This window comes from Ictalurus furcatus, chromosome 15 (genome assembly GCF_023375685.1).
Source record: "Ictalurus furcatus strain D&B chromosome 15, Billie_1.0, whole genome shotgun sequence".
NCBI classification, from domain to species: domain Eukaryota; kingdom Metazoa; phylum Chordata; class Actinopteri; order Siluriformes; family Ictaluridae; genus Ictalurus; species Ictalurus furcatus.
In genome coordinates, this window is record NC_071269.1 from 4,760,993 (window position 1) to 4,776,769 (window position 15,777).

General features: G+C 42.7%; 1 protein-coding gene across 2 annotated transcripts in view; it reads right to left on the bottom strand.

Moving 5' to 3' along the window:
* Positions 1–56: 56 nt before the first annotated feature.
* The window catches only part of spryd3 (SPRY domain containing 3), a 45,368-nt gene continuing 29,647 nt past the window's right edge, over positions 57–15,777 (bottom strand). For both annotated transcript variants that reach the window (XM_053644477.1, XM_053644475.1), the window contains exons 8-11: positions 10,536–10,593; positions 5,943–6,050; positions 3,935–4,071; positions 57–2,376 (exon numbers count right to left, since the gene is read on the bottom strand). In XM_053644477.1, the coding sequence (XP_053500452.1) occupies positions 2,242–2,376; positions 3,935–4,071; positions 5,943–6,050; positions 10,536–10,593 (438 nt within the window). In that variant the 3' untranslated portion in view covers positions 57–2,241. The remainder of the gene's footprint in view (positions 2,377–3,934; positions 4,072–5,942; positions 6,051–10,535; positions 10,594–15,777) is intronic.

Consider the following 15,777-nt stretch of genomic DNA (forward strand, 5'->3'; position numbering starts at 1 on the left):
ACACACAATACAAACGCACCAGCATAAAGAAATAAACCTTGGTTATTATTTCTAGATTTTTATATATATATCCCCCCCCCCCGGATTGCATTTAGCGTCTCAGAAAAGTGTACGTCACGGCAAAACTACGTGACTGACCTCTTGCTGATGACGCATTTACCTCGTGACATTTCTCTGCTCCTGCCCAAAGCCTCATTTCCACGGGGCAGCGATAACAAAGTGGCACTTTCTTCCTGAATGTCAGTTGATCAAGAAAAAAAACCAAACCGGAAACATGACAAAGTAGAAATGTCACCAGCTTTAAGATAGTGAGGGAAAGGGGAAGGTGCAGGATCGTGACGCTCAGGGATGCGACTGACCCTTAAATTTAAATACATGCTGTTTATAAACCGAAATGCCATCCCCCCCCTCCCTTCACTCTGTTCATTCATTCATTCAGCTATTTCCTGAAGTGATTCTTTGTTACTTTATGTGGCATCAGTACAGCCGGTGAGATATATATATATATATATATATATATAGAGCTACATATGAACTATGCATCTGACAGAAAATCAACTTCATATAACTCTCATTTGTTAATTCAAGAACTCAGTTTCGCTGTATTCAGAGTTGGGGATTTAAGCCGGCCACTTACTGTAAGCTCATAAAATAAAATAAAAATATATATATATGTATGACAAACAGTTCGTATTTAGATAATGATTTAGACTACATAAATGACCTGCGTTGGCAGAATGTGGTGTCAATTCGATGTAAATGTCACCCAGGACAATGTCCAGGCGATTCGTTTTTTATTCCTAGCTGCCCACTGGACAAGTAGGCTCTGTAGGCTAGCAGTTTTTCTGTTGAATAAATGATTGAAAAGGCATTTCCACTCCACAGTGGTTTCCCTTGGGGTTTTGTTCGAGTACATCAACTTCATTAATAGGCAATGCTTCAAAGATGATCAAATGTTTGCTTGTCCAAAAAAAACGCCAACAATTTCCATGGGGTGTACTTATTTTTACTTACATGACTGTAGCTTGCTTTACTAATCTGCCAACAAGGTGAATATGAAGCCTAGCAAGTAAATCAACCAATTTTCACTCTGATTAGTGAATTATTAGCATTTGTGTTTAAATAGCTAGCTCTAGAAGCTATATATAGCTACTACCATTTCTCCTCGATTTTCTAGACCGTGCACGCCCACAAGAACAAGTGATTTGAGTGGCTTGTCTCTTACTAGTGTGAACAGAGGATTACTGCGGAGCTCGACCCTCGCCTCACGGGTAAACATTTAGAAAAAAATATGAAGACGATATCCAGACTCGAAGAATATTTTTTTATGTGCGGCGTGAAGAAAACATCACGGCTAATAGCCGAACTATTAGCCAACAACTTGCTGAGTTTTGTGTCAAGGGCACCAATTCGATCTCATTCCCTATGCAGGGAATTTTATACACATTTGTCTCTGTATTAGCTTGCCACTTTTTAGCCTGGTCAATTAACACTGGTACTCGGCAGCACTTTAAGAGGTATTACTTGAATGATGTGCCAGCTAATGAGTTTATGATTTGTCCACCCCTGATTTGAGTTTTAACGTTGGCCTCAAATGATGCTTTTTTCCCACTAGTATTACCCAAAGATATAATATTGCCAATATCAAATTAGTGACAAAAAAATTGTCAAAAAAAAAAAAAAAAGCTAAGAAAAAAGCCCTTTAGTACAAAGTGTGAATAGCTGCTATTTAATACATAATAATGTAACCATCTGAGTAGCCCTTATATGAGTGTATGCAGTTTCAGTGTTAATTTCTTCCCCCACACACACACACACACACACACACACACACACACACACACACATACACACACACTATGCTCAACTCTGAATACAGCCGCTCAACATGGTTACACACAGAACCATCAACAAAACCGTAGAAAGAGAATACAGCTCGGCCCCTGAAGGACAAAAAGACGTAAAGACAGTAAGATATGCATCGTTATTCCAGCGTGAGTGAAAACCATGCGCACTGCCGTTTTTGGTTCCATGGCAATTAATATGAAGAAGAAGAAAAACAAAACAAAACAAAACAAAAACTTCCACAGTGTGCACCCATGAATAATAATAAAAACAAAGAAACATTAGATCAGTTTGCAGACTTAAATGTTCCCTGATTCCCTTTTAAACCGTTCATGATGCTACAAGCTCACAGTTGAACTGCTGACACGGGACTGGTTGTAGTCTGTGTAGTCTCCGTTAGCCGCTGAGAGGGTGGAGATCCACCTTCACCTTCTCTCCGGTGCTCAGCATGCCGACGGTGGGGTAGAATCCTCCGGCCGGCACCACGACCTCCCTCCTCCCGATGATCTTCCCGTTGCGGGTGAAGAACACCTAGGGGGCGACAGCGAGTCACATTTCTGCAGCCACATCCGTGAGACGCAGGCTCATACAGCAGCTGCTTCTCATAGCACACAAAGCTTAGTTAGAAATGCCATGTACTTTTGAGGAATTAGAAGTGCGCAATATTTGGCTCAGATAGCTGTCAGGCTTTTTTTCGTGTTTTTTATGTACAAAAAGCTTGAGGGCAACAAAAGTTTACACAGGCCCATCTCACACTAACAATTCCGAGTCCTAAACTAACACTCACTTACTAAATATGTACAGTTGTAAAAATTTTCAGGAGTGGAGTAACGACATGCAGCAGTGGACACATAAATATTGTTGCAAAAGTGTGGCAAAGTGCACACGTTAACCCTTCATGATTAGGGGAGGCAAAGCCAGAATTCTTTGTGGTTACTTAAGTACTGAAATCCCCCATGATTAATGCTGCTCAACTTTCACACCCAGACAAAACCTGAGCACAAAGATCTGGCCTTTTCCATAAAAGCAACACTGCTGACTTAAAACATGCGCAGCGTATCGATAACGATTCATGCAACGTTTCAGTTTTGTAACTCACTAAAGTCGAAGTTTTTCCAAGACAAGTGACCGTTTATCAGGACACAATTGTTGTGGAAAAGAAACATGGCTGATTATGCTGTTAACACCACCGCGGCGAGTCATGATGAAAGAGCGGGTCACGGGTCACACTCGGGCATTGAGCGCAAAGAAATATAAGCAAGTCTGCAGTGACAAATGTAACACACGCATTTGTCTGTGTGGTTGGACAGAGGCATGTTTTAATATCCTGTTGGGTCCCCTACAAGGATAGGAAACTCTGGCAGCTTTGACTGGATGGTCACACTAACAAACAAACAAACAGAGCCTAAATGCTTGCTTTTGGTTACTGAGGTTAAGGTTAGGGTTCGATTAAGGTACAGGCACAGCAGTAATTAGCTGCACTAATGCAAGGATAGTAAGACAAACGCGTGTGTACATACCTGGCCGATATAACAGAATAATCAAAGTAGATCTAGCAATTAAAAAATAGTCCGAGACGAGCCTGAAGCTCAGATACAAATCTGATATGTATTTGTTGAACAGCTTACAGAACGATCCCTTCTGTCAAACTTCATTATGATAATTACATCGATTATTATTCGTCGTCAGTAACTGGGTGTATCCTGATCAAGGTTACTGTGGATTTGGAGCCTATCCCGGGAAGACCGAGGACGAGACGGGAATACAGCCTGAATGGGCTGACAGTCCACTACAGAGCACCGTGAAGAAACGCACGTTTATACCAAGGGGCAATTTAGAAAAGCCAATCCACCGGCATGTTCTTGGGAGGAAACTGGAGAACCGGGCGGAAAGCCACGTGGAGAACGTGTAATACGCCACGTAGACAGTAACCCGAGCTCACGATCGAACCCAGGGACCCTAGAGCTGTGAGGCAGCAATGCTACCTGCCCGCATTGTGCTTTCTTCATTTAGATGAATGTAAAGCATGATTATTAGCCTATGAATCTTTTACACTAGAAATCAGGTGGAAATGTCAGGAGAAGCTCACCATAACCTTCCTGCCTTCCTGCTCTTGCTCTGCATCATCTCCCTCCTCCTCCTCCTCCTCATCGTTTAGATACAGTACGTTCTGAACGCAGTTTTGCTCAGGATTCTTGGCTATGTCCTCTCCATCATCAACCTCATCTAATGGAAAAAATATATACATGTAAATTTAAAGAGACAGAAAAAACAAAAAAACCTTTCTACAAGTGAAGGGAACACCGTGATTTCAAACTGCTGTAAGCAGGGAATACGCGGTTGTACGTAAATAAATCAACAATGGTTACCAACTCGAAGGATATTTTGCAATAACAGAAGTGATTTATTCCTCTTATACCACTGAAATTTGCAAAGATATTACAATTTTTTTATTACTTAAAGATGATCTCGTGTTTTATCCATTTATAGTCACATTTAGCATTGTGGAATGTCTGTGAAACATGTCAGTTCCTCTTATCATTTATGTTCGCAGCTACAAATCGGTGTTCCTTCACCAGCCTCTCATCTTTCCTCTCTTAAAGATAAGAAATCAAAGAAATGTAGCTTTCAAAAAAAAAAACAAAAGAAATGAAAAACCCTCTGTGCGGTGTTGGAATTTTTTTTTTAAGTGACACTGGAGACTCCTTCCAAAAAAATGTTAAATAAACGTCTCCTTACTTCACGTTATCGACAATAACACGTTTAAAAAATAAATAAATAAAAATCCATTCATGTCGAGTGTCCGCTATACAAGCCCGTGTGCACACTGTTACTCTAGGACGAGCGTATTAATATAAAGCCATTTACAAAGCTTGCATGGAAGGTATTAGAACCATGTGGGAGAAAGAATTAAGGGTAATACTGTGTTGGACGCTCGTACGGAAAATATCCCATACATGTTGAGTTAATTCTCTATGCAGTTTCATCCTTCTAATACAACATGTCAAATACACAAAGACATGCGAAAACCAGATTACACCACATACTTGGAAAAAAAGATTTTTATGTCTTGACGGAAACATCGCTATCTTTTGTTTCTCGGTTGCAGAGATTATGCTTAAAACACTGATTTTCTCTTATAGAAGAGGAACAGGCAGACCTTTATGTGTAAAGTTTACCTAAAAGCAACTGCTGGCTTAATGCCCTCCTCACTGGGGGGAAAAAATAATGTGTTGATTGTGAAATGGTTCCCATAGCTAAGCTATGTCTTAATGAAGAGGCAGATTTATTCTGAATATTAGAGAAAACTGATTTTACTTTGGCTATGTCTTTTTTGACTAGCTTGGTTGGATTCCTTAAGACAAATTTTGGAAATCAAGGAAATGGATAGTGCTTGGGAAATGGGAGGATTTTATATGATGTCTTGCATTTATTTATATTACATGTTGATTCTAACATGACATAAAATGCTAACATGACTATCAATGAATTAAAGGGGCTAGCTAGCTTGATCTTGAAGGTCGGGGGTTCAAGCCCCAGCACTTCCAGGCTCTGGGTTACTGATCGGAAGGTCAGGGGTTCAAAACCCCAGCACTGCCAAGCTGCCACTGTTGAGCCCTTGAGCAAGGCCCTTAACCCTCTATGCTCCAGGGCTGCCGTATCATGGCTGACCCTGCGCTCTGACCCCAACTTCCTGACATGCTGGGGTATGCGAAGAAAAGAATTTCACTGTGCTGTAATGTATGCGTGATCAATAAAGACTTATTATCATTATCTCTTTTATTGTACAGAGCGGACAAATCAGTAGCCTGAGCATTCAAGACAAGAAGATTTCACGACCAAGCAAAAATAAAAAGCAGAGTAAAGCTGTCGAATACCTTGCTAGCACCCCACACAATCACCTTGAGGTTAAAATATTTGTCTGTTTGCGTTTCCAACACCACAAGGAACTACCTTGCCATGCTTTACTACAAGTAGTATCTACTTGTCCGGAGGGCTAGGTAATGGCCACGTTTACGATTTGTCCACCCCTGTCCTAGCTTATCCGACCAGCTACGATGTGCTCTGATTAACAGGATACTTGTACACGATCTCACCTTCATAGTCACGAGGGAACATGATCCCACAGCCCATGATGTCCCCTTCAAAGCAACGTGGGCCGAACGGATCTCCAACTCCACTACCGTGGAAGATCTTCCCATCATCTGTAGGAAACAACCCACACAGATTGTTCTGAGAATTAGCAACAGTAAGTTTTGCAAAAGACACAGTCTTCAATATAATACGAAACACAATTTTAAAACTTGCGAAAAGATGCTGATGCTAGTAGTGTTTGAAACTCAACAGGATTTGTCGTCCACCATTTTGAAGTCTTTTGAAGTCTAAACCTCTTTGGAAAAAAGGCAAGCATGAATAATTCCTTTGCACAGCTAATACTAGCATGGACTCGACCTCGGCCTAGAAGTATAATTTAGTGGTAATGACAAAGACAGCTTACGCTGACAAGTGAGAAGGCTTTAAATTTCACTTTATGCACTGGTACCAGTAGGGGTGTACAACTAGCCTATTTATTCTGAAGGACACAGAACTTTACTGACCGCACAGATATGGTAGCCTCAAGGCTACAGGCTTCCAAGGCATATATATTTATGGCATTTGGCAGATACTCCTCTGTAGACCGACTTACAGAACTGCCTACAAGGAAAACAAGTCCCTTTGCTAGTGCAGATAGGCCCAAGTCTTAAGATACCAACAAGCTGTTGCACTTCCAGGAACCGCGCTCAAATCAGTGCTTAATAAGTTTTCATTCCGCTCCACCACTCGGATGCAGGTCCTGATGCTCGCTTTCCTAATATTGTGATGGGTGGAGGGGTCAAGGTACAGCCCGGGATGTGACCACTACCATCGGATAGGGGGATGACTGGTGTATTCTTGGCTTTGTTAACAAGTATCAGGATTTTATCCAGTAACCAGTGGAGGAGGACGCAGCAGTGGTCTGACATGAGTGAACTTAGGAAGACTGAAGACAAGTCAGACGGCTGATTCAGGATCAGTTATAAAGGTCTAAAATGACATGTGCAGGAAGACCAACCAGACAGCTAGTCTTAACCAGTAACAGTCAAGTCTCCTTGGAAAGAAGTGGTCTAATACTCCTGATGTTGTACAAGAACGTATGCCTAACCAAGACCGATATCTGATCAAAAGTTACACAGAGGATTCGTGCATTTTTGGAAGAAGTGATCAGAGAGTTGCTGAAGATAAAAAGGTGTCAACAAGCATTTTCAGGACTGTATAACAGTAAGGTGATGTCGTGTCATGTTAAAGACATGTATTTCAGTGCCTTGAGGCTTGCAGTGCTTAGAAAAGTGTCATGGTGTAACACTAGACTAGCTCGAAAACCTGTAATGAGAAAGGCTTTATAGTGAAAACGTAGAGGCAAAGCATTATCCACACCTGTTTCTTTTAACAGGACCTGCTCTAACCCTAAAGACCTAATCTACACTGAAGTATCCTCGTATTAGCTAGAACATTCCTCTCATGCTCTGGTCTTAATGATGCCAGAATGTCTTATGCTCTTGATGCAAAAACAAACCAAAACACAGAACAGCCTTCTTTTTTACTTCATCTAGACATCTTCACTGCTCTGTATGTTTAAGCTTTCTGATAGAGAGCAAAACTAACGATGGCAAGACAGAGACAACAACATGCGAAGAAGAAGAAAAAAAAAAAAAAAAAACACTGAAAACGTAGAATGCAGACAAAAAGCCCACTGCACCGTGTAGCTGGTAAATATTTGTGAAGTTGTCATGGGACCCGTTCCTGGCTCAGTATCCTGCTTAAACAATCTCGATCTGAATTTGGGAGGATGATGGAGACAGTGTATCGTTAAGACTCCAATGTGGGCCCCTGTCACAACACTACACCACAAACGCAGAAAACACTGCAACCGGTGTGGTAGAAGATGGCTAAAAATAGATAGGGGACATAGGTGCGCTGTCTCGGCCTGCTGGAACACTTTCAGGACTTTTGGCACCCAACCCGAGCTGTCTGGAAAAGATGAGAGAAGATATCTCCACTGGGATGCTGCCGCTTCAGCAAAACAAAATTTGAGGCAGAGCACCAGATATAAAGAGTTGATTGTGACATCAGTAGATTCCTCAAGATTCCAGCCAAGAACAGCCAATTGCATTTGTCTCAGCACAACAGTTTATGGGTATAACAACCCACTTGACAAAATCAAGCAAAGCATTAAATCAGACAGAATAATCTTACCCTTCGCATAAAGTTCAAGCTACCTACTCCTCCTATGACATCCTTCTCAAAGGAACGCTGCAAATGTCCAACCCGAACAGCTTGTGTAACGGGCCGAAGACGTATTCTAGATTTGTTATTTTTTTTCTGAAAAGACAGAAAAACAGCTGGGATAAAACCCAAAGAGGGATCTATGTATAGGACCACACCTGGCACTAGCATCAGGTGCGATCGCTCAAAGGCCGATGAGTCACAAATAGGGGCATCATATAGATCGCGGCATCTTAATGACCCGTGACCCCTGCACCTGGCCCGTTGCTGAGGTCTTGCCAAAGCTTATTCAGGAGACGCGCAACATAAACATGGCACTCCTTTAGGTCTCGATAACAAACAGCAGTGGCCTGATGGGTGCGATAAGCAGAGAGGTTTTCTTCACAGCGTAGGGAAGAATAATAGTGGAGGTGCAGGAACGATGCGATAAGCCGAGTGCAGGCATGATGGTGAAATTTACATTACAGCATTGGCTGGAATTTCGTTCGTTAGATCAATAAAAATAAAAATTATAAAGTGCTGCTAGAAAGTCTACAATCGAGCAGCGCAAGTATGGTTCTGCATGTGAGCTGGGCTTTTGGAGTAGTGAGGTACTGAGAGTGTGGGGTGCTACGAAAGGCTTGCATGCATGTAATCGCATGAATCACACATCTGGATTTATATAAGAAGAACTTATTAAGACCTGTGCTGCACAGGTCTGTGACAGAGTCCTCCAAGTACTGCCAGCACCACTTACATAAACTCCTCAACCCATCACCCTGGCTTGGTAGCACATGGTCAGAAGCTTATCAGACTAACTGACTGGGTGGCAACTCGGAGGTACTGACACTGGGGGCTAACTCTATACAAAGCTCCTTCACGCCATCTGACGCTGCAGGTGCCTCCCTCGGATGGACATCTGCCGAGTCAGATAGAGCCCCGCGTCTTAAGGACTTCCACTTCATCGATAATCACACGCCGTCTCATATCCTTATATCCTGAAGCACATTATCAGAGCTTAGGCCCTCACGGAGCCGCAGACACAGAGCACACAGGTCCCGAGTACACAGGCCACAGTCAGAAAGCCCTCGAGAAAAATTCCACGTAAACCACGGACAAGCAGAGGCGAAGAGAAACGGGCACACAATAGAACGGATTTACAGCTTTACACGAAGATACGTGGGAATACAGGATGATGTTGGCTCTGGAAACGGGTTCTGATCTTCATCTTCACTGATCGAGTGTACACACAAGATCAATGCAGCAGTGAAGTCAGTCATCCATCTGCCTCATGGCAGCAGGTACACGACGGTCTTTACAGAGAGAATGAAAGAGAATCAGAGACGCGTGCACACACACACCACAAACTGACGGACACAAATGCAGACATGCACAGACACACATACAGACATATACAAATATAGACAGACACAGACTGACATACAGAGATATACACACTCAAAGACAAAAACCCAGACACACACACCAAGACACACAAAGGTAGATGCCACACACACACACACATATACATACATATATATTATATATATATATTACATACACACACACACACACACACACACACACACACACACACGGAAACAAATAGACATACACACAGACACAAAAATAACATGCATCAACAGATACAACACACACACACACATACACACACACACACACACACAGACAAAGACATGCACTTTTAATTCTTAGAAAATTCTGAACAGGCCTGGACAGAGCTGCTACACAGGAACAAACACAGACATAAATCAGAAAATGTGTAAAGCAAATAGTGGTTAAAATGAAATGATCTCTCAGAATGCAGCGTCTCGCTCATGGCCCAATGACTCTCACACTTACTGGATCTGAACTCACAATGTTCCGGTCACCGGCACACAACCTTAATCACAGGCAGACCAAGTGATCTGTGGGTGCAGTGCATGAACACACACACACACACACACACACACACACACACACACATACACACACATACACACACATACACACACATACACACACATACACACACATACACACACACATACACACACATACACACACACATACACACACATACACACACATACACACACATACACACGGTCAACCTGGCTGAAGCGGTGATAAACTGCATTTATCGCAGTTTGTGTATCAGGATTATATCTGAATGAGGAGTACGGATAAAGATTCCAATAAGTCTAACACACTAGCCATCTTTCCACCAGGAACACAGGAAGTTGTTTATTGCATCTAATGAAGTGATTTGCATATTACATTACGGACAGTTCAGCATTTGTTGTTTACAGAAACATTTGATTACATGTAAACAGGTGTGAATGGCGTGTGAGACTGTAGCAGAAGGTCGACTTTTTCTTTTTTAAGCAATGTTAAGTGGGCCTCACCTGCGTGATATGCTACCGAGCCTCGGCTCCAGCCTGGGTGTCTGTTCTTAGGGTAGTCCTGGAGAGAAAAACACACACACACACACACACACACACACACACAAACAGATTACAATGATGAAGATATTAGACGACTGTTGCATCGCTATATACACAAACAGGAAATAAGTATTTGGACACTTGCTTTTGTTAAAAAAATGAATAGTTCTAGATATTAAATGCTGCAAAAAATATATTCTCAGGCAAGTCGCACATGGTGTCATTATAACAGGCGTCGGGAACAAGTAGCAATTATGGTGAAGGTGAAAGAGCATCGTAAAGTTCTCACAGAAAACGGTTATTAATCCACATTGAAATGGAAACGCTACAGAGCCACAGCACGGATCTTAAACTTTCCTGTCAGTGCAACTGCTTCGATAATTTGCAGGCAGAAGGTTCACTGCACGACAACTACGGTGTGCAACACAAGATTTCACTCCAAGAACTCTAAGAACGAATAGAGAGAAACCAGCAGTCAAATGAAAAGAGTTGCAGGACGACCTGAAAGCAAAACTCTTCTGCTGATACAAGCACAGAGGTGTGCGTCTGACAGTTTTTCCATCCATCCATTTTTTGTGCCGCTTTTCCTACACAGGGTCGCGGGATTCGAACCGCCAACCCCAGAGGTGAGAAGAAACATCGATAACCACTAAGCCACATTGTAACCCCCCCTCCCCCTCCAAATTTGTATTTCGACAAAATCAGAGCACTTTCGGTAACAAAAGATGAACTCTGTAGCGATAAATCCCTCGGCTTTTAGGGACTTTTGGTTTGGGCAAGTACAACATGGGACAAAGCTTCTATCTGTGCAGGACATGTCTCTAGTATACAACAGTCCCACGACAGCAGGAAACACTCAGGGCAGCCAAGTGATTTTTTTTTCCTTCTTGTTGTCGATAAGATCAGAGAACGAGTCAGGGTTAACGATCGGAAGTGTGTTTTCGCATTTTTGCGTCTCTGCAACCGAAGCACCTGCACGAGTACTCCACGACTGTTATTCATTCCTGAAATGTTTTGCTTCTTCCTAATGGCTCGGTGCACAAATGAGGCGTTCACTGCTTAATGTTGATGCTCTTATCGGGTTCGAGACATAAAAATAGCATCGGCTCTTTTGCCATCGAGCGTGTGGAAATCGTTCAGAGATCTCACCGACACGGTGCCGAACGCATACGTTTCTCGAAACGCAAGGAGCATTTTGTCTTAAAAATCAGGCCTTTTGCATTTCAAAATATTCAACATTACTTCATTTTCAAACATTAGGGGAATAAAAAAAAAAACTGTCTGGTTTTGCTGTTCGCTCCTAAAAACAAAAAGAGCAAGAGCTTCTGTTCTCGGTTGCCATTTTCCAGCAAAGTTCAACATCGTATTAGTGTAGAATTTGGTGCAAATGCTGGACTTGGCTAGGCAGCAATAAACAAGATGAGGGGGTGGAGTTTACAGTGAAATTAGCATGAAAGTTGGAGCTTTGGAAGATGATCTGTTAGACCAGGGGGTGTCCAATCTTATCCGGAAAGGGCCGGTGTGGGTGCAGGTTTTCATTCCAACCGAGCAGGAGCCACACCTGACTCCACCTGTTTAATCAGCTGATCTTGGCTTTCAGTAGAATCAGGTGTGGCTCCTGCTCGGTTGGAATGAAAACCTGCACCCACACCGGCCCTTTCCGGATAAGATTGGACACCCCTCTGTTAGAGCAAAGAGTGTACAGATGAGAAGGACAGAGAGCTGGACCGACTAAAGAGCTGCTGCATCGCTCTCTTTATATAGAGATGAAGCAGGAGTTAACTCTCATTGGACCACTATGAGTAGATAGTCACATGGGATTGCGGGTGATGTAGGAAACCATTAACATGAGTGAACCAAAAAAAGTGGACAAAAAACCCCCCCGACATTTTAATAACAATATAAATCTTTGATGCAACTGAAAATTACACATTAATTGTAAAGATTTATATTCAAGTCGTAAATTTCCTTCATGTCAGCACTTCTCAGAAAGCAGTAGCAATGCCTGAAAAAGGAAGAAGAAAGAAAGAAAGAAAAGGTAGGAGAAGAGACAGTGGAATGTGTCTTACACGTTCCTCTTCAGCCAAATCCTCATTTGATGCTCTGTAACCACAAGACCTGCTTTTCTGTGAACTCGTCTCCAAGATTACGTGGAAACTGTTTTGGTTCAGGCTCTTTAAAGTATGTGGCCGACGGCAGTGTTGTGCCGAGAGCTGGATGTCGTTTGATCTGTTTATCTAATTAGGAAAATAGAGGGGATGAGAAAGCGGCAGAGCAAAAGCTGATGGATTTACTGTCTCTGTTTAAAAAAAAAAAAAAAAAAAGGAGCCACAGAACCAGTCTTAGCAAGATGGATGATATGCTTAAGCATCCATCCCATTATTTTCAGCCGATGGTTCCAGTTAAGAATTACCTCAATGTAAGCATTCCATGGGGCGTTAGGATTAGGTCATGACACGGAACAAAAGAACATTTGCAAAGAGAGGATCGAGATGATGAGACGTCATACCAACACGCTACAATTGAAGGCCGTCTTGGAAGATTGTACATGTCAAAATAAATCATTATAGACCGTAACTTCATTTTGTAGGAGCTTTACGCCACAGTGAACATCCACACATTCCGTACGCCGGTATGATTTGCATCGGTGTTTCGTATCCACACGACCGAAAAGGGAACATTATCATGTCAGTCATGAGGCAGCATAGGAAAACACAACTACGGGACTTGTAGATATGCTCTCGATTAACCCAAAATGGTGGTTATAAGCCATTAAAGTGAGGCATCAGGCTTACAGAGAACATAAACAGTCGTGCTAGTGTCACTGACTCGATCCTATCTGATCCGTGGAGGGGAGGGAGGGACGGGGAGGGTGGTTAATCTGTGTTATTTGAGCTGCCTGCATTTCCACACTGTGGCAAAATCAACAAGTCGCTGAGAGGCTGTTGATGGAGGTTGATGCCCATCTCCCAACAAATTCAGCACGGAGATAAGAGAGGGAAGGAGAGAGGCAGGTAGAGTACGGGCTCCATGGCCACCATAACCAGAGTAAGATGCGAGTGTTGAGAGGATCCTTTGTGCCAACCTCTCGTCACTGCTGAATTAGAAATATGAAATTGTTCGCTGGGAAAATTTCCCTTGTGAACAGATTAAGTACTGTGTTTCTGAAGAGTCTTGGAGTCCAACCCCAAAGGAGAGGAAATGGAGGTCTCGGGTCAGGAAGGCCAAAGGGTAATAAGAGATGGAGACTGGCGCGCTAGTGCACACCTCCGCCCCTCGTTACCTCCACTCAGTCCTTTGTCCTGCATCCTAGCAACCGGAGGCAAACGGAAGTGCTCCAGAGCTACAAACGAGCTGCTGGAGGTGTGCCAGGTGTGGGAGTCAGAGCTAGTTAAAATTCAGGATCAGAATCAATGCTCCATTGCCTTATCAGTACAACAGAAAAGGATTTGTTGGAGTGAAGCTCATAGAAATGAACAGCAATGCAGTCAGATTGTAACCCACAGTTTAAATCCATTAAAAGTATATGTCTTAGGTAAATTGGTTCTGGAGGAACTGTTGATTTCTAGTGCTTTATAGCGAGGGTGTGGGACAAGGGTAGGACAAGCAGGGCTATTCGGTTGTTTTTTACATTTTTATTTGTGGTTGCCTGGTGGACAAGTAGGTTCAACAATTAGAGACGTCTCGATAAAGCCGAGGAGTGATCGTGCTGATGGTAGAATGATTTTTACTAAAACGGATTAATTAGCGTGCACGGATGACAGACAATCTTTTCAGAATCAGGAGCATGCAAGGACATGGAAACACTGACGAAACCAAGTGCAAAAAAACAAAACAAAAAAAAAAACAAAAGAAAGAAGAAAAAAAAAAGGCAAAGCAACAAGTCACCTTGGTTTCCATGCAACCAAAACATGGAAATGGGCAGGCACATGATGGGATAGCGAATTCATTTAGCATTTGTCCATTCCTGTAAAAGCTGCTGAATAGACAAGAAGTATAACAAAGGAAGTAAAGCACTGATGAGGTAGTGTGCAGGGCCAGATCACACTGCTCTCAAATCAAGTGATATCTATCTTTACATTCACTATCCCATCTGCTTTCACTGGACAGTCAAAGAGACTGGCACTGAAACTCATAGAAACTCTAAAAGAATGTTATTGGTCTTTCAGAGTTTCAGATATTAGGAGCTGCAGAATGTTTATCGGATTGCGAGCCGGAATGGACTCGGTCAGGAGTCATCAACTGGTGAACCGTGGTCAGGATGCCACCCTAGCAAAGCAGTTTAACGAACTGAACAGTGTACTGGGAAAATAGTGGATGCAGTTTAGTGCCTATTCAAAATAACTGGCATCTTTAAGGGTAGAAGCAGGTGCTTGTGGAAGCAGGTGTTAAAGATGCAGGCTGTTCTCACATGGCTGCCAAACTGGGAATTAGATTCCCCTTCGGTCCACCAATCCAAGTGGTTAAAGAACAAATGAAAATGCCAGGTATGACTGTCTCTAAGCCATATGAACAGGTGAACATCAAAGCTATCTTCTCCGAAGCTGGTCTTATCAGACCTGCCCACCCCGATAAGGAATAATGCTTTGCCATGGCGTGGAGGGTTGGGAGGAGAACCCTCCCCGAGTTCATATGACATATGACATCATGTCAACATGGCCGCTCACAATGTCAACAGTAAGTAAATGATCACATCACGACTTTAAACAAGTTTACAGTAGTATTTACTTTCGATTCACCAACACAGACATGTTAGTTGTTTAAATCTATAAACACGGACCATACAGTTCACAAATACATCATAAACTCATGATCACTCATGTCAGCTGGCTAGCTTGCTGCGTACATAGTGGCGTCAGTGTTTTTTTTTCCCCCCACGTTGTAGCCCAAGCTTGACATTTCAGAATTCCCACCTGCGCAACTGTCGGTACTTTTGAGCGATTAACTCGTAGCAGCGTACTCCGGTGTTCAAATGAAGAGCTCTTACGCAAAATGCGAGACGGTTGGCAGGTCTGTCTTATTAGCAGCTCGTAAGAATGCCTGTGATGATCTCTCAGACACAGGATGCGGTGCGAAGCTTGATGTCCAATGCAAGTAAACAGTAATTAAGCAGCCCTGCAATTACCTGCTTTACCACCTTTGTTGCCCTTTGCTGCATAATAAAATACAGATGTGTAAAAGACTGCAATGTTCCAGGGGAAGT